General features: G+C 53.9%; 3 protein-coding genes across 9 annotated transcripts in view; 2 read left to right on the forward strand and 1 right to left on the reverse strand.

Moving 5' to 3' along the window:
- Positions 1 to 7669, forward strand: part of FBXO17 (F-box protein 17) — a 31749-nt gene extending 24080 nt beyond the window's left edge. For 3 of the 4 annotated variants that reach the window (XM_070450914.1, XM_020870335.2, XM_020870334.2), the window contains exons 4-7: positions 122 to 233; positions 1927 to 2022; positions 2461 to 2596; positions 4869 to 7669. In XM_070450914.1, the coding sequence (XP_070307015.1) occupies positions 122 to 233; positions 1927 to 2022; positions 2461 to 2596; positions 4869 to 5012 (488 nt within the window). In that variant the 3' untranslated portion in view covers positions 5013 to 7669. The remainder of the gene's footprint in view (positions 1 to 121; positions 234 to 1926; positions 2023 to 2460; positions 2597 to 4868) is intronic. The other variant, XR_011482120.1, reaches the window with a different exon arrangement.
- MRPS12 (mitochondrial ribosomal protein S12) lies at positions 6842 to 8790 on the reverse strand. Of its 3 annotated transcripts, none has more exons than XM_020870329.2 (3): positions 8684 to 8790; positions 8126 to 8193; positions 6842 to 7498 (listed from the first exon to the last, which is right to left on the reverse strand). In XM_020870329.2, exons 2-3 carry the CDS (start codon positions 8172 to 8174, stop codon positions 7128 to 7130), a joined length of 420 nt encoding a protein of 139 aa, XP_020725988.1. In that variant the 5' UTR covers positions 8175 to 8193; positions 8684 to 8790; the 3' UTR covers positions 6842 to 7127. The 3 variants fall into 3 exon arrangements, with proteins under 3 accessions (XP_020725988.1, XP_020725989.1, XP_020725991.1); XM_020870330.2 differs by having other exon boundaries at positions 8688 to 8772; XM_020870332.2 differs by having other exon boundaries at positions 8634 to 8703.
- Positions 8791 to 8957: 167 nt separating this feature from the next.
- On the forward strand, positions 8958 to 17936 carry SARS2 (seryl-tRNA synthetase 2, mitochondrial). 2 transcript variants are annotated; one of them, XM_020870326.2, is made up of 16 exons: positions 8958 to 9258; positions 11334 to 11429; positions 12197 to 12226; positions 12763 to 12903; positions 12983 to 13037; positions 13340 to 13403; positions 13640 to 13745; positions 14471 to 14518; positions 14981 to 15089; positions 15387 to 15432; positions 15519 to 15606; positions 15687 to 15796; positions 16869 to 16962; positions 17066 to 17158; positions 17271 to 17336; positions 17436 to 17936. In XM_020870326.2, the coding sequence occupies exons 1-16, from the start codon at positions 8992 to 8994 to the stop codon at positions 17577 to 17579; spliced, it is 1557 nt and encodes a 518-aa protein (XP_020725985.2). In that variant the 5' UTR covers positions 8958 to 8991; the 3' UTR covers positions 17580 to 17936. The 2 variants fall into 2 exon arrangements, with proteins under 2 accessions (XP_020725985.2, XP_070307011.1); XM_070450910.1 differs by lacking the exon at positions 12197 to 12226.
- Positions 17937 to 17944: the final 8 nt, after the last annotated feature.

A 17944-nucleotide genomic window follows, 5' to 3' on the forward strand; every position in this document is an offset into this window, starting at 1 on the left:
GGGCAGGGGGGGGTGTCCACAGATGCTGCCAGGGAGGGGCCAGTGGACAGAGAATAGTAGGTAGTGGCCTGGGCAAGCTGGAGCGCGAATCCCTCGTGTTTAACCCTATTATATCCCACAGAGGGCTTCAGAGGCTGGGAGGTGGAGCACGGCGGGAATGGCTGGGCCGTGGAAAAGAACCTCATAATGATGCCGGGAGCTCCTTCCCAGACCTGCTTCGTGACTTCGTTCGAGTGAGTGGCCTTTGATCACTGGGGCGAGGGAGGGGGAACCCTACCCTACGGTCCTCATCCTCACCCTCACCCACTTTCACACTCTCCTTCCCACATGCATGTATTCAGTCATTCGACAAATAATTGTTAGGCTTTTGAATTCCCTCTTGTCAGTTACCTGTTCCTATTTTTAATACTTACTTTATTTATTTAGTTGGCTGCATCAGGGCTTAGTTGTGGCATACAAACTCTCAGTTGCAGCATGTGGGATCTAGTTCCCTGACCAGGGATCGAACCCAGGTCCCCTGCCCTGGGAGCATGGAGCCTTAGCCACTGGACCATCAGGGAAGTCCCTGCCTGTTCATATTTTTATTAAGGTTGATGTCTTATTCTCGTTGATATACAAGAATTCCTTGTATATTCTAGATGTCAGTTCCTTGTTCATTCTGGATGTTACATAAAATCTCCCACTCTACCATACGAATTAAGTGTGTCCATGGCATTCTTTGTTATTTTCATATGATCAAATTCATCTTTTTTGCTTTAGAATTTGTTTTTTTAATTTTGTTTAAAAAAATCCTTCCCTCCCCTTAGATCCTAATAGTGTTCTCTACTACTCTTTTCTAGTAACCTCATAGTTTTATCTTTTACATTTAGATCTTTAATCCACCTTTGAATGTGATGTTCGGTAAGGATCCAGTTTTTTCTTTTTCCCTCTATATACTAAGCCAGTTTTCCCAACACCATGTACTAAAGAATCCTTCCTTTCCCCATGGAATGTCAGCACCACCTCTATCATTTATGAAGTTCCCATACATAGCTTGTGGAAGGAAATAGCAACCCACTCCAGTATTCTTGCCTGGAGAATCCCAAGGACAGAGGAGCCTAGTGGGCTGCCATCTATGGGGTTGCACAGAGTCGGACACAACTGAAGCGACTTAGCAGCAGCAGCAGCATACATAACCAGGTCTGTCCTTGAGCACTCTGTTCTGGTCAGTTTATCAGTTCTCATGATAAATCACTATTTCTGTTATTATGGCACATTGAAATTCAAGGAGAAGGACTGTTTACAAAGGTACAGACAGAACGCAAGAGATACTGCAGGACCCTAGGCTAGGGGGAAGGGAGGTAACAGTTATCGAAATATGATGACAGAGAAAGCTGGGAGGAGAGAGCACTGTGGAGAGGGTGCTTTCTTGGAGAGACACAAAGTCCCACTATGATCCCTTGGGAGGGAGCCAGGAGAATAAATACTCTGAGTCCACTCTCTTCTCCCTCTATCTCCTGCTAAAGCTTCCCACTGACTGACCCAACAGGAAGTAGAGGGGGAGGGAGACCCTTCCATACAAGCAACACAATCTTAGACGGGGGGCGGCGCCTCTTGGATCAAGAGAAGACCTCAGAACTCTCGCTCAGCTGTCTGCTATGGTGTGCCTCTGTTTGCATTCATGTTCTGGTCCCCACACATATAAGGGGCAAGCCTGCATACGGCCCGGCCTCCTGGCGGCCACAGCGGAGTGAGTGATGGAGGGGAATCTGAGAGGCCAGCGGGGATGCCCACAGCCCATCATACGTCTTGTCTGCTAGAGCAGCCCAAAGGGGCTGCTTCAGACAGGGTAGTCAGGGGAGGCTTCCAGGAGGAGGTGATTTCTGGGCTGTGATTTGAATGATGGAACTCTTGGCCCTCCACCGTGCATTATCCCCCTCTTCCTAGATGGTGCTTTAAGAGGCAGCTTGTGGACTTGGTGATGGAAGGGGTGTGGCAGGAGTTGCTCGACAGCGCCCAGATCGAGATCTGTGTGGCCGACTGGTGAGTGAAGAGTGGCAACCTGCCCGCACCCCCACCCCAGTGGAGGTGGCAGTTCTACAGAAGGGGCTCATTTCACACCCTGTCACCCCCACGGGCTGGCACTGCTACTGTGCCCCTTCACAGTGAGGCTGAAAGAAGGGAAGCTATGCTCTCAAAGTAGCAGAGCCAGGGAGGGACGGACCTTTGGCGAGCCCAGGCTCTGGCTCCACCCCAGGAACATCCAGGCTCCTCCCCCAAATTCTGGCTCCACCCCAGGCTCCTCCCCCAAACTCTGGCTCCGCCCCAGGAATACCCAGGCTCCTCCTCCAGGCTCTGGCTCCACCTCAGGGGCACCTAGGCTCCTCCCCCTAGGTTCCCAGGCCTGGCATCATCAAAGCTCCTGGAGGCCAGAGACCTAAGTGGGTAGCAGAGACGTGAAGGCTCACCACCACCTGGCAGGTGGGGTGCCCGGGAGAACTGCGGCTGCATCTACCGGCTTCGGGTCCGCCTCCTGGACGTGTATGAAAATGAAGTGGTCAAGTTCTCAGCCTCACCCAACCCGGTCCTTCAGTGGACTGAGAGAGGCTGCCGACAGGTGGGTCCAGACCGCCTTCCACACCACCCTTGCCCTGTCCAGAGGCACACCCACTTCTCACCCTGCTCAAATTCGGTTCTCAGTTCTCAGCACCACTACCTGTATCTGTAATAACAACAGCTAACAATTATTGAGCCCTTATTACAGGCCTGTCCAAAAGTTTTACCCATTAATTCATTAGCACAATGGCCTAGTTATTCAATAGACATTTATTGAGCACCTACTGTATACTGGGCACTGCTGTAGTTGCTTGGAATGCAGTGATGAACCAAAATCCTTGCTCCATCACCATTCTACAGTTGGGGAAACTGAGGGGCGGAAGTGACACCCAAACTAAAGCATGCAGGGCTTGATTCAAAGCCACAACGGCTCCTGAGCCTAAGCTGTCACGGTCATCATACCTCACTTATCAAAGTAACCTTTTAGGTGGTCTTCTGGTCAATTCCTGATCTCCTCCCTCCAACACCAACCCAACACACAGACTCAGCATCTAGAAAGCTATTAAAAAGTGAATCCAAAAAAAAAGTGAGTCAGACCGCGGATTTCACCTGCCTGTAACCATCCCACGGATACATCTCAGAACAAAAGCCAATGTCCTATCATGCAGTTATGAAAAGGAGTGAAGTGCAGATTCACACTTCAACATAGGTGAGCCATGGAAACATTGTGCTAAATGAAAGAGGTCAGACACAAAGGCCACATATTGTATATAGCATTTATAGGAAATTTCCAGAATAAGCAAAGCCATAGAGATACATGCAAAGAGCCAACTCACTGGAAAAGACTGATGCTGGGAAAGACTGAGGGCAGGAGGAGAAAGGGGCGACAAAGGATGAGAGGGTTGGATGGCATCACCAAGTCAATGCACATGAGTTCAACAAACTCCAGGAGATAGTTAAGGACAGGGAAGCCTGACATGCTGTAGTCCATGGGGTTGCAGAGTCAGACATGACTTAGTGACTGAACAACATAGAGACAAAAAGCAGGTAGATTAGTGGTTGCCAGAGGACAGAGGGAGGGAGGAATTGGAAATGACAGCTAATGGATTTGAGGTTTTTTCCTGGGGTGATGAGATGTTCCAGATTTAGATAGTGGTGATGGTTACATAACATTACAAATATGCCAAAAAAAAAAAAAAAATACAGAATTGTAGTCTTAAATGGTACATGTTAGGTGAATTTGAATTTCAGCTCAATTTAAAAAATTACAAAAGATAAAAAGCCAGAAGCAAGGGACTTCCCTGTGGTTAAGACTCTGTGCTTCCACTACAGGAGGCATAAGTTCCATCCCAGGTGGGGGAACTAAGATCCCACAAGCCAAGTGGCATGGCCCCAAAAAATTAAAAGCCAGAAGCCAAAGTCCTTCTGGGCCCCATCTCAAATGCCCCACACAATCTGCCCACTGCCTCCTTGACCCCATTCCCTACTCCTCTCACTCTGCTCGAGGCATGCTGCCACCTCAGGGCTTTTGCACTGTTCCTCCGTCTGGACCACTCTTCCTCCAGATCCCCACCTCCACCAGGTCTCTGCTCAAATGTCATCTCAGTGCAGCCCTTGCTTATTCATTTTACAACCCCACCCACTTGCAGAATTTCCTCCGCCCTTTCCCCCTTCTGTCTTCAGCGTCAGAGCCTAGACTCTCAGCTTCACCAGATTTTTTTTTTTTTTTTTTTTTGCAGCAATGGGTCTTCATTGCTGCACAAAGGCTTTTCTCTAGTTGCAGCGAGTGGGGGTTACTCTCCAGTTACAGTGCACAGACTTCTCACGAAGGCTTTTCTCTAGTTGCAGCGAGTGGGGGTTACTCTCCAGTTACACTGCACAGACTTCTCACGAAGGTGTTTCTCTAGTTGCAGCGAGCAGGGGTTACTCGCCAATTACAGTGTACAGACTTCTCACGAAGGCTTTTCTCTAGTTGCAGCGAGCGGGGGTTACTCTCCAGTTACACTGCACAGACTTCTCACGGCGGTGGCTTCTTTTGCTGCAGGGAACAGGCTCTAGGTTGTGTGGGTTCAGCAGCAGCAGCACACGGGCTTAGTTGCCCTAGGGCATGTGAGATCTTCCCAGACCTGGGGTCGAACCCGTGTCCCCTGCATTGGCAGGCAGATTCTTAACCACTGGACTAGAAGGAAGTCCCAGGATGAGCTCTTTGGGCTGCTTTCTTCGTTGCTATATCCCCAGCGCCTGGAGCAGGGTCAGATGATGGTGACGATCTGTCAAGGAGGCGGAAGAGGAGCCCCTGGAGTCTCACTCCCTCCCTCTCCTTCCCCACGCAGGTCTCCCACGTCTTTACCAACTTTGGCAAGGGTATCCGCTACGTGTCTTTTGAGCAGTATGGAAGAGACACGCGTTCCTGGGTGGGGCACTACGGCACCCTTGTGACCCACTCCAGTGTGAGGGTCAGGATCCGCCTGTCCTAGCTAACCAGCCTGCCCCGGGCTTCCAAGACAGACTGTCATCTGCCGGACGCTAACATCAATCAAGGGCGGCTTTTGCAGCCAAGAGCCAGAGGATGCCTGGGGAAAGGGGCGGGGAGGTCCCGTGTGGCCTGTTCCCGGCACCCTTCCAGTGAACCCCATTTGCTGCTGCTTCAGCCAAGGAACCAGGGATCCAACCAGGCTGGTCACTTGCTTCCCCAGGGCAGTGTCAAAGGGTAACTCAGAGACCTGTACTATACTTGTAAATTTCTTTCTCACGTCTGTGGTTATCAGTTGATGGTGGTTTAGTCACCAAGTCGTGTCCAACTCTTGCGACCCCGTGGACTGTAGCCCACCAGGCTCCTCTGTCCATGGGATTTCCCAGGCAAGGATACTGGAGTGGATTGCCATTTCCTTCTCCAGGTGATCTTTCTGACCCAGGGATCAAACCCACATCTCCTGCATTGCAGGTGGATTCTTTAGTGACTGAGCCACCAGGGAGACCCTATCAGTCAATGTGTTAGTTGCTCAGTGGTGTCCGAGTCTTTGTGACCCCATGGACTGTAGCCCACCAGGCTTCTACGTCCATGGGATTCTCCAGGTAAGAATACTGGAGTGGATTGCCATCCCCTTCTCCAGGGGATCTTCCCAACCCAGGGATCAAACCCACTGAGTCAAAAAAAAAAGACCAAACCCTGGTTAAAAACAGAGGAATGCTGCTGACAATCCTGGACAAGGACTCTTGTCAGCATGTTTTGGGGGTAAGGCAATTGCTGGCAGGGAGCAGGGATTGTCCTCGGGGGGACCAACAGGGGCCTCAAAGGGAACCCATTCTCTTGTTTGGGGGAATCTCTGGGACTCAGGAGTGGGGCCCATGCAAGCTCCTCCAGCACTGCACCCAACAGCACCTCTCCTCTGAGCCATACAGGTGCCATTTCTTTCAGAATTCCTAAGGCCCAGTCTGCACTGACCCCCAAATTGTATCCTCTACTCCCACCTCCTGCCCCTGCATTGGGGCAGCCCGCCTTCTGCCAAGGCGACAGCCTCCTTTTCTCCATACTTGAGCCCACTTGGAGATGGACTCCGGAAGCAAGGCTCCCCTGGTGTCTCCCAGTTTCCCTAGCTGAGTGCAGCTGACAAGCTAGCTTAATAAAAAATTAGTGCAGAGTGTGAGGTGATGGGGGATTTTATCTGTAATTGATATGCTTGTCTGCCCCCAGCTATGAACCTAAAAAGCCATGTGGGATAGTTCCAATAGTGAGAACCTCAGGTGTGCTAAATGCCATGCAAGAAGTGGGTGAGCTTCAAGAACACAGATGGGCCACAAGGACTCAGCCAGCTGCTGATCAGGTGATCAGGTGAGGTCCGCATCACTCTTGGTGCCATTTTCCAAGGGAGGAAATGGAGCCAGACTGGGGAACAAATATACCCGGAGTCACAGAACAAGGAAGAGGTGGAGGCAGGATTTGAATCCAGGTGTGTGTGTCTGAGCAGAGCTGTGCACACCATTCAATCCCACCAACACCCCTTTGTCGCCAACATTACAATTACTGCTACTTTTCAGATGAGGAAGCTTGACAGGAGGACTTTCATGTCCAGGCTCTTGGCCTGAAGGAAGGGGAACTGAACCTCAGCGCTGCCCACCTGATTCCAAAGCTTGTAACAGAGCAGTCACTGCATGTGCTATTATACACATAAAGCATCTGGTTTAATCTTCACCAAATCCAACAGAGGGGATACTGCCAGCTGAGCTATTTTTTTCTGGTGAAGGAAACTGAGGCCAGAGGGGATGACCAGTTTCGAAGACCGCAAAGAGGGTGAATACCACGTAAGAGGGTTCATGTCACAACCTTGAGGGCTGGGGTCTTTATTGCAACACCTCCCCAGTAGATGGCAGTACAGAGTCTTGTCCCAGCAGAAGCAGTTGCTGGTGCCAGCATGGAAGCCAAGGGTGCTGGGAGAGGGATGCCCAGGACCCCAAGGGTCAAGGGTCCACTAGGCTGGGCTTTGAACTTAGACCAGTTACTTCTAGAGCTGGACTTGCTTCCTGAGGGCACTGCAGGTGCACCGAAGGAAAGAAAGTTCTGCGTGATCACCCTCCCACGGGGTCCCCCACAGTTACTTCTTCTTCTGCACGTGGCCACAGTCGTACTTCCCGCGCACGACCTTGAGCTTGACACCCGGCAGGTCCTGCGTGCGGCCGCCCTGTACGAGGACCACGTGGTGCTCCTGCAGGCTGTGGCCCTCTCCAGGGATGAAGCAGACGGCCTCCCGGCCGGTGCTGAGCCTCACGCGGCAACACTTGCGGTTGGCTGAGTTGGGCTTCTTGGGCTTGCGGATAAAGGTGCGCAGGACCACGCCCTTCAGCTGTGGCCGGCCCTCCGTCGGGCCTGGTTTCGGAGGCGGAAACTTCGGGGGGCCCCGACGGTGTAGCTGGTTCAGGGTGGCCATGGGACGCGTGGTCCAAGGCCGGGGGACCAGAGCTAGGCCTGGAGAGACAACCAGGAGGGCGGAAGAGGGATTATCCCAGAAAACAGATAATAGCATCAGCCACTCTCTCTTTTGTTCGAGGAGCCGTTCCAAGCACTTCGCGAGGCTCTATTTGTTTATGGATGGGGGTACTCATGGCTGAGAGTAATAATACATTTATGGAGCAACCACCATGTGTCAGGTTCTTTTTTAAGCATTTCGTAAGAGTTAACTCACAGGTTCACACTGTGTTCTGTTCTATGCATCGTATCTACATTAACACACACCGCCCCACAGCAACCCTATAGGGGGCGGGGGGTGGTCTCTGAGCGTGTCACTCCTCCTCCTGTCACCCCACTCCCATCGCCATGAGCAGATTCTGTCAACTGAACCTTCACAACTGATCGGAATCCCCTTCCTCCTCCACAGCATGCACCCTGGTCTTGTCTACCCTTGATTCCCACTGGACTCTCCTGTCCTCCCCCTCCTCCCAGATCTCCCTGTTTCTACTGTCTGCTCCCCACACGCAGCCAAAGTTATCCTGTGGACACCTGGGTCAGATCACATTCCTCCCCTGCTCAGAGCCTCCATCTCAGTCAGGTGAAGAGCCAAATTCCCACCCAGGGGCGGCCCAAACCCCCACTTACCATAATTTAGGGACGTGCTAAGGCCACGGAGAAGGCCAGACCAAGACATCCCACCGCCTGCAGAGTCCCTGTATTAGGGGATAAGAGAAAGTGGCCTTCGTTGGGGTAGGGTCCAAGTTCTCCCCAGTTCTCACTATTTGGTGAAGTGAAAGTCACTCAGTGTCCGACTCTTTGTGACCCCATGGACTATACAGGCCATGGAATTCTCCAAGCCAGAATACTGGAGTGGGCAGCCTTTCCCTTCTCCAGGGGATCTTCCCAACCTAAGGATAGAACCTAGGTGTTCCACACTGCAGGCGATTCTTTACCAGCTGAGCCACAATGGAAGCCCAAATTCTCCCCAACCCTCCCTATTTAGCCTTCCGGTTAAATCTCAACAATTTCCTCTACCATATAACCGCAACCCCTAACGCTGCTAACAGAAAGTCCCTCCGTAAGTTTAGGCTTGCACTGAATAGGCTCTCGGGGAGCCAACTGTCCCTGCTCACACACAGAAGAAAACGGGAACCTGAGGGGAGACCCCGGAGGTTTGGAGAACACGAGCTCTGTAGACCTTACCGACCCTAGCCCGATCCGCCGACACGCAGAAACCGCTCCAGCGCGATCTGGGGATTGCCCTGGCAGTGATTGGCTGGTTCTGCCTCTCGTGTACACTGAAACCGTGGGGAGCAGAGGACGATTGGACAATGATAGTGTCAATCTCGGGCAACTGTTCTCATTGAACTGTGTTTTTTTGAGGCATGGAAGGGGTTCACCCCCTTCCAGGGTCTGATTGGCTAGTCTCGAGCAGAACAGCAGCTTTGTAATTGGTCTAAGTGCGCAGTGGGCGGGACGAAGGGTGAGTGACTCCTTGTCCGCCTTCCAAGATGGCTGCGTCCATAGTGCGGCGCTTGGGGCCTCTAGTGGCTGGTCGGGGCCTGCGGCTTCGAGGAGGCTGTGTCTGTAACCAGAGTTTCAAGAGAAGTTTCGCTACGGAGAGACGGGATCGGAACCTCCTGTACGAACACGCGCGTGAGGGCTACAGCGCGCTCCCTCAGCTGGATATGGAACCACTGTGCGCATACCCGGAAGATGCCGCGCGCGCCCTGGAGCTCCGCAAGGGGGAGTTGCGGTCGAAGGATCTGCCCGGCATCGTGAGTGCGCTTGCGCGGTCCAACCACCCGGGGCCGGTCTGCTTTGCCTATTGGCTGTTCGCTTTACGAACGAAATGGGCTTACAAGATACTATCCAGCAGGGGGCGTTCTCATCGCAAGAATTTTAATTCCTTCCCAGTTTAGCCAATGTGTCGTGTCTGGCACCTAAGTACGTGTCAGATACCACGGAGTGCTAAGGTCCTACTGTCCATATAGCCATGATGCTCCTAGCCCATAAAGCATGCTGGGTACCCACGCTGCCCTAGGAACTTACTGTCTTCCCGCGTCCTCTGTGCTCAGACCTCTTGCCAGGCTTATGGTAAAGCCACAAAGGAAAACGGGGAACAGGGATATGAATCAGTGGGTTAAGGGGAGACTCTTGCCTTTGGGGAGTGAGAGGAAGAGTTATGCACTTACCCCACAGGTATCAGGCAGTTAAGTGGTGTTATTTTATGAACGAATGTGTTTTTTAACATATTTAGGGTGTGTGTATGTTCTGTACCTGGTGTTGAGAATAAGGCAGTGAATATTAATATTCGTACTACTGGGCTTCCCTGGTGGTTCAGACGGTAAAGAATCTGCCTGTAATGCAGGAGACCCAGGTTCGATCCCTAGGTCAGGAAGATTCCCTGGAGAAGGGCAGGGCTACCCACTCCAGTATTCTTGCCTGGAGAATTCCATGGACAGAAGAGCCTGGCAGGCTACAGTCCATAGCATCGCAAAGAGTTGGACACAACTAAGCGACTAACACACACACATTCATATTACTACTACTAATGATAAAGCCAGCACTTACATAATACTACATGCTGGTGAACTAGGACTGGAATTACCATATTTCTAAACCCTGCTGAAGTGCTGAACGTGATAGGGACCCCAGATCCTCCCAGCCCTCTCTTGGACCACCCCCCCCCCATACATCCAATCTAGTATAAGTGCTTTATACAGATGAGTCTCCTTTAAGTTTCACAGCACCCCTATGAGATGGGTGCCATTGTTTCCACAATTTTTCCAGAGGGGAAACTAAGGCTCAGAGAAGTTAATTTAAAAAGAAATAAGCATATGGCAGTTCCTAAAAAAATTAGAATTACCATGTAATCCAGCAATCCCACTTCTGAGTACATACCGCCCCCCCCCCCAATAAAAAAAGAAAAGAAAAGCAGGGACTCAAACAAATACCTGTATGTCCATGTTTATAGCAGCATTATTCACAGTGGCCAAAAGGTGGAAGCAACCCAAGTGTCCAGTGATCAATGAATGGATAGAGAAAATGTGGTAGGGACTTCCCTAGTAATCCAGTGGTTAAGACTTCATGTTCCAAAGCAGGGGATGCAGGTTCAATCCCTGGCCAAGAAGCTAAGACCCCACAAGCACTGAGGCCAAAAAACCAAAATGTGAAACAGAAGCAATACTGTAACCAATACAATAAAGACTTTAAAAATGGTCCACATCAAAAAGAATCTTGTAAAAGAAAATGTGATAAATACTTGCAATGGAATAATATTCAGCCTTAAAAAGGAAGGAAATTCTGACACATGCTACAGTGTGAGTGCTCAGTTGATCAATCATGTCTGCCTCTTTGCAACTCCGTGGACTGTAGCCTGCCAGCTTCCTCCGTCCATGAGATTATCCAGCAAGAATACTAGAGGGGGTTGCCATTTCCTCCTCCAGGGGATCTTCCTGACCCGTGTCTCCTGTGTTTCCTGCATTGGCAGGTGGATTCTTTAGCACTGAGCCACCTGGGAAGCCCATACTCCAAATGGATTTACCTTAAAGACCTTATGCTAGGTGAAGTAAGCCATTCACAAAAGGGCAAACACTGTGTGATTCCCAGTTCTGTTAGGCTTCTGGATTTGTCTCAGTCAAATCCACAGAGACAGAATGTAGAATGGTAGTTGCCAGGAGCAGGGGGAGGGAGGAATGTCTAATGGGTACAGAGTTTCAGTTTGGGAAGGTTCAGTAGTTCCAGAGATGGGTAGTTGTGATGATAGCACAATATAGACGTATTTAATGCCACTGAAATGTACACTTAAAAAACTGTTAACGTGGTAAATTCTATGTATATTTTATCCCAGATCTCAACATGGCAGGAGCTGAGGCAGCTGCGGGAACAGATCCGGAGCCTAGAGGAGGAGAAGGGGGCTGTGACTGAGGCAGTGCGGGCCCTGGTGGTGAGTGCGGGGGTCCTGGGCGGGTGCGGGGCTGGCAGCAGGATACCTCTGGCTACAGATAACAGGAAACCCAATTTCAGGAGTTTGAAGGATATGGACATTCATCGTCTCACACCACAACTGTCCAGGGCCAGGCATCCCTGGGGCTGCTTCTTAACCACTGGACCACCAGGGAAGTCCCTAGCTCATCATCCTGGGTACACCATGCAACAGCCTGACCGGGGAGCTCCTGCTCTCAGCCTATTTCACAGACCAGGATACCAGAGCTTGGAGAGGGGAAGAGATTTGCCCAACAGCACACTCTAGTTAGCACCCAACATTCAGACCCAGTTCTGCTGCATTCCCTGGTGCTCAGGACCACAGAAGGTTCAGAGTATCAAAGACCATTGCTGTCAGGCCTCCATATGCATGCTCACAGACTTCACCATTCCGAGTCTCAGTTTTCTCATCAACAAAATGGGCATCACATTGATAAGACCCTCATAGTGGGGGTTATGAAGAAAAAGGATCATCTGAGAGTCATCTGCACATGACTAGACATGAGGCCGCACTAAACTGAGCTACAGGGTGTGATCGCTATTATGTTATCTTGCCTCCTCCCTGTTTTACTGGTAGAGAAACTGAGGTACAGAGTGGAGGAGGGTCCAGCCAGGCGTTGGCAGAGCAAGGCATTCAGATCCCCTAGCCCTGAACTTTCACCTCTGTTTCCCCGCCCCCTCATCCCCAGCGTCATCACTCTAATCACCTCCTCATCTCTTCTCTGCCAGGTAAGCCGGGACAACAGTCAAGTGCAGCAGGTACTGCAGGGAGTTGATATCCTGTCCCTGTGCGGGGGTGGGCAGCACACATATCCGTTATCACTCATCAAGTCTCCATTGTATGTGATGGAAAACATAACTCAAGTAGGAGTAAGAAAAATAGCAACAGGCTCTGGTGATTCATAAAGCTAAAAATATTGGCTTCAGGTACGGCTGGATCCAGCTCCTGGCTCCTCCATATTTGGTTCAGCTTTCTCCCCTGGGGGGAAGGGAAAACAAGGTCTTGCAAAGAGGACCATTTTCTTGATAGCTCCAGACAAAGCCCTGGGGCTGATTGTCATGAGTTTGTCTTGGGTCATGTGCCTGTCTTTAAGCCGATCACTCTGGCCAAGCAATGGAATGTTCGAGTAGGCCAAGATAGAGTCATGTCCTTATGGACATGGTGCTGAGGGGAGGTTCCTGAAAGGAAATTGAGGATGTTGAGCCCAAAGAAGAAGCAACAAAGTCCACCACAGAGGTTATCCTAGCCAGGACCCCACCCTTTCCTGGGCTGACCCCAAGTGTCCTGCTCCCAGGACCCCCAATATCAGAGTCTGCGGGCACGTGGCCGGGAGATCCGGAAGCAGCTCACACTCCTCTACCCCAAGGAGGCCCAGCTCGAAGAGCAGTTCTACCTGCGGGCACTAAGGCTGCCCAACCAGACCCACCCAGACGTGGTGAGCACTCACAGGCAGCAGGGGCGGCCAGGGCCCTGCCCAGTGCCACCTTCCCTTTGACACCCGCTGTTTCCTGCAGCCTGTCGGGGACGAAAGCCAGGCCCGCGTGCTCCATGTGGTTGGAGACAAGCCAGGTAGGCCACAGCCCAGGCTGGGGGACCCCAGGCTGGGGGCGGGGGCTCCTGGGGTCTGGGACTGTGGCTGGAGCCTGTAGAGCCCAGCGGACTTTCTTGCACCGTTTCATGTGTGTGTGTGTATGTGTCTGTGTGTGTGCGTGTATCTGGCTCTTTCTCTTCCCCTCTTCTTTTCTCTCCCTCCCTCTGTCTTAACCTGTCCTCCCTCCCTCTCCCCGCACTGTCTCGCTAATCCTGTTTCTCTCTATCCCCTGTTTCCTGTCTCTTCTCCTCTTACCCCATTGCTTTTCATCCACATACAGCTTTCTCCTTCCAACCCCGGGGCCACCTGGAAATAGCCGAGAAACTCGACATCATCCGACAGAAGTGAGCCCCCCTCCCAGACCCTGCCATTCAGCAACCCCCCACCCCAGCAGCTGGCTGCCGGCTCCACTGCATTGGGCTCAGCATGGGATGTGGAACCACCAGGGCCTCGCCCGGCATGAATATTTGATGACCGGCCTCCCGCCTGGCAGCTGGGCCTCTGCCCTGGGGTGCTTGAGTCCCCCTTCCCCCACCAGCCCTGGCCCACAGGCCCCACCTGTCGCCCGTCTGTCTCCCAGGCGCCTGTCCCACGTGTCTGGCCACCGCTCCTACTACCTGCGCGGGGCTGGGGCCCTCCTGCAGCACGGCCTGGTCAACTTCACACTCAACAAGCTCATCCACCGGGTATGGGCCAGGATGGGAGGGCTGCCTGGAGGCAGTGGCATGGGAGCTGAGCTCCAAAGGCTCAACATGGAGAGGAGGGGGTGACCTCCGCTCCAGTCACTGTTTTCGGAGCTTTATGTGTATTATTGGCACAGTTCATTCTTAGGGCAGTGTTAAGAGGAGAGTGCTATTACTGTCCCCTTTAGAGATGGAGAAATTGAGGCCTGGAGAAGGAGGAACTGTCCACGATGGGCTGGCCCGAGAGCCTGCACCTGTCACCACTGGCCCTCACTGCCTGCCTGCAGTGGACAGCGAGTGCTGGGGAAAGAACAGTGTCTGTTGAAACTTGGGGGGGTGCCGACAAGAGCTGAGGGCTGGTCGTGCAGTGACCAATGGGACGCTGGTCACAGTGAGGGATTTGGACATATCCTGAGGGCACTGGGAGTCACAGAGGGTGTTCACTTGGGGGGGCACAGTCAGATCTATATGTGGAACTACACCTCTTCTGCCCTGTATGGTATGCCTGAGTGCGGACACCAGGAGGCCCCAGTGACGGGGCCCCAGCGCCCCAGGGCTAGCCCCATGCCCCCTGCTCAGGCCTGCCTCAGTGTCCTTTCCAGTGGAATGGACTTCGGGTGACATGGGGGAGCTGTTGGTCCCCTCGGCAGTGTCCTTTCTTCAGGCCCGAGCTTGGGGTCTGGTGGGGTCCTGGCTCTGCTCCTCACCCCTTCCTTCCCCCTTCCTAGGGCTTCACCCCCATGACGGTGCCAGACCTTCTCCGAGGAGTCGTGTTTGTGAGTGAGGACCTCCGTTCCCCATGCCCAGCCATGTGTCAGGCCCTGTTATGGGGGCCCCAGGCAGCAAGACCAGCCTGTCTCCCCCGAAGAAACTGCCCTGGGGCTGGGTTGAGGGGGTCACGTCGTAACAGGGAACTCAGCGTGAATCTGGGGCTTCCCAAGTGGCTGAGTGGTAAAGAATCTGCCTGCCGATGCAGGAGCTGTGGGCTTGATCCCTGGGTCAGGATAATCCCCTGGAGGAGGAAATGGCAATCCACTTCAGTATTCTTGCCTGGAAAATTCCGTGGACAGAGGAGACTGGCAGCTACAGTCCATGGGGTCACAAGGAGTCAGACACGACTGAGTGACTGAGCTTGCACACGCATGCAGGGTGATCCCCTTCCTTCCAGGGGAGGAGCAGGGGACGTGACGACAGAACAGGGGCCACCGAGGTTACCTGTCCTCTGGTCTCCTCCCCAGGAAGGCTGTGGGATGACACCAAATGCCAAACCATCCCAAATTTACAACATCGACCCCTCCCGCTTTGAAGACCTCAACCTGGCCGGGACGGCAGAGGTAGGACTTGCAGGTGAGAGCGTACCTAGGGGCCAGAGCAGAGTGAGAGCAGCCCAGGGGTCCTCAGAGCAGGAGGGATCGAAAGGCGACAGCTGGGAGCATCCTGGGGGGTGACGGCTGCATGCCCAGGGTCTGCGTGTACAGTTGTGTAGGTGTTTACTGCACAATAGAGCGGTGAGGATCCAGCCGTGTGTCCTGACATGAGGTTGTGTCTGCCAGAAGGGACACCTTTTCTGATTCCCACAAAGGTTTCCTGTGAATGGATGGATGGTGGCCCTGGCTGACCCCTTCTGTCCCCTTCTCCTCCCAGGCTACTTCATGGACCACTCCGTGGCCTTCAGGGACCTGCCAATCAGGTGATGCCTGTTCCTTTAGGCCTTGTCCTCACCTGTGACATCCCCCGTCCTCTCCCTGACCCCACCTACCCACCCCACCCCCCCAGGATGGTTTGTTCCAGTACCTGCTACCGGGCGGAAACAGACACGGGGAAGGAGCCCTGGGGGCTGTATCGAGTACACCACTTCACCAAGGTTGGCATAGCTAGGACTGTGGGGGGGACACCCCAACAGCCTAGTGCCTCCTGACTCCTGTGCCCCTCGCCCTGCCCCAGGTGGAGATGTTTGGGGTGACAGGCCCCGGGCTGGAGCAGAGCTCAGAGCTGCTGGAGGAGTTCCTGTCCCTTCAGATGGAGATCTTGACAGAGCTGGGCTTGCATTTCCGGTGCGGGAGGGGCCAGGGGCTGAGGTGGATGGTGGGGTCTGGGGTCGGGGACAGAGGGTGAGGGGTGGGGGAGGAGGGAAAGGCTGGCTGGGGGCTCCCCCATCTCGAAAACCCTCACCACCTCTTCTCCCCCTGCCCCCTTTTGCCCATGTTAGGATTGTATATAGGATGTCTATCTATCAACCCATAAGAGCCTGTGTACGATTCAGTGTCAAGATCAGGTCCCTTACCTCCTGTGACTCCCCGTCCCTAGCGTGCTGTCTCATCTGCCTAGTCCAAGATGGCTTTTTAAAATACTGTTTTATTTACTTATTATTATTACTGACTGTGCTGGGTCTTCATTGCTGTGCGGGCTTTCTCCAGTTGCAGCGAGCGGGGGCTGCTCTCTAGTTGCCGTGTGCAGGCTTCTCATTGCAGTGGCTTCTCTCGTAGAGCGTGGGCTCTAGAGTGCTCAGGCTTCCATAGCTGTGACACGTGGGTTCAGTAGTTGCGGCTCCTGGGCTCCAGCGCGCAGGCTCAGTAGTTGCGGCTCCCGGGCTCCAGCGCGCAGGCTCAGTAGTTGTGGCGCATGTGCATGTGGGATCTTCCTGGATCAGGTATCGAACCCATGTCCCCTGCATTGGCAGGTGGATTCTTAACCACTGAGCCACCAGGGAATCCCCAAGACGGCCTTTTACCATCCAGTGGGAAGGGGAGGTTGGGGAGAGGGCACACCCCTTCCCTCTAAGGGGTGACCGGAGGTCGCGAGCCCCACCGCCTCTGCCCCTGTCAGTCACCCGTAGTTTTCAGGAGAGGCTGAGGAGTGTGGCCTTCTTCCTTGGTGACCCATGACAGCAATCTGGGGGTGCTGTTACTACAGAAGGAAGATAGCCATGGTGCACAGACAGCCCATCTGTGCTGTCACCCACAAGGTGACTTGGCCATCTTGTCCCCTTTGCTACCGTTATATCTTTATCACCTCCGTTTCCCTCTTTGGGGGCTTCCTCCCCTTCCATCACCTCCCACTGTGCCCCCCGCCCCCTCACACACCTCTCACCGCTGCACTTCGCCCTGTCTTTCTCCGGGGCTGCAGGGTCCTGGACATGCCCACGCAGGAGCTGGGCCTCCCGGCCTACCGCAAGTTCGACATCGAGGCCTGGATGCCAGGCCGAGGCCGCTTCGGTGAGGTGAGCCCCCTGCCTGGCGGGGCCCTCAGGGTGGGAAAGAGGACCCCCCCCTCCACTGCCCCCCACGGCCCATCGTCTCAGCCCACCCCGCCCCCACGCCCAGGTCACCAGTGCTTCCAACTGCACGGACTTCCAGAGCCGCCGTCTTCACATCATGTTCCAGACTGAGGCGGGGGAGCTGCAGTTCGCACACACGGTGAGCCCACATCCTTGCCCGCCCTGCCCTTCACCCCCACGCTGGAGACCCACCACCACAGCCCCTCCCCTGGGCCCGCTGGAGCCTGGATCTGAGCGTCCCCTCCTCTCAGGTGAACGCCACGGCCTGCGCTGTCCCTCGTCTCCTCATCGCCCTCCTGGAGAGCTATCAGCAGAAGGTGAGGGGCGGGGGCGGCAGGAGGATCCCACGGTGGGAGGCCGAGGCCAGAGTTTGGAAGGCCGGCCGGGCATTCGCCTGAGGCCTGCTCTCTCCCCAGGACGGCTCGGTGTTTGTGCCCCCTGCCCTCCAGCCCTACCTCGGCACCGATCGGATCACCACCCCCACCCACGTGCCTCTCCAGTACATCGGCCCCAACCAGCCCCAGAAGCCCAGGCTCCCGGGCCAGCCTGCCTCGAGCTGAGGACTCATCCTCATTGGCCAGTAGGGTTGTCACCACTTCCTGGAGCTTAGGGGCCCCTGGGCCCCTGGGACCTGGTGTCCTGAGTCTGTCCCGACATCCACATCTTTCATGTCCACTCCCCACCTGGGCCTCTGGACTGCAGGGTCCACCTCTCCTATGCCTCTTCTTCCTGGGGATCACTGAGAGACCCTGTTGTCACTGGGGGTCCCAGCCTGCAGTGGGAAGCAGTGGTTGCTCCAAGAGGACTTAGAGGTCTGGGGGAGGGCGGGGGAGAGGGAGAAGAGGCCTCCGTGCCTCCTTCCTTCTTCCCACCCTCAGTGGTTAAGAGAAGGTTCCCTAATAAATGGTCAGAACAAAGGCCTGTG

Source organism: Odocoileus virginianus, chromosome 20, assembly GCF_023699985.2.
Source record: "Odocoileus virginianus isolate 20LAN1187 ecotype Illinois chromosome 20, Ovbor_1.2, whole genome shotgun sequence".
Taxonomy (NCBI): domain Eukaryota; kingdom Metazoa; phylum Chordata; class Mammalia; order Artiodactyla; family Cervidae; genus Odocoileus; species Odocoileus virginianus.

What these genes read in the sequence shown, in the direction of transcription:
- MRPS12 (XM_020870329.2), bottom strand. Translation starts at nt 8,174, where the DNA reads ATGTCTTGGTCTGGCCTTCTCCGTGGCCTTAGCACGTCCCTAAATTAT. An exon ending in TAGCACGTCCCTAAATTATG is followed by an intron (nt 7,499 to 8,125) that starts GTAAGTGGGGGT and finishes TTGTCTCTCCAG; the next exon opens with GCCTAGCTCTGGTCCCCCGG.
- SARS2 (XM_020870326.2), top strand. Translation starts at nt 8,992, where the DNA reads ATGGCTGCGTCCATAGTGCGGCGCTTGGGGCCTCTAGTGGCTGGTCGG. An exon ending in ACAACAGTCAAGTGCAGCAG is followed by an intron (nt 12,227 to 12,762) that starts GTACTGCAGGGA and finishes TCCTGCTCCCAG; the next exon opens with GACCCCCAATATCAGAGTCT. An exon ending in CTCGACATCATCCGACAGAA is followed by an intron (nt 13,404 to 13,639) that starts GTGAGCCCCCCT and finishes TCTGTCTCCCAG; the next exon opens with GCGCCTGTCCCACGTGTCTG.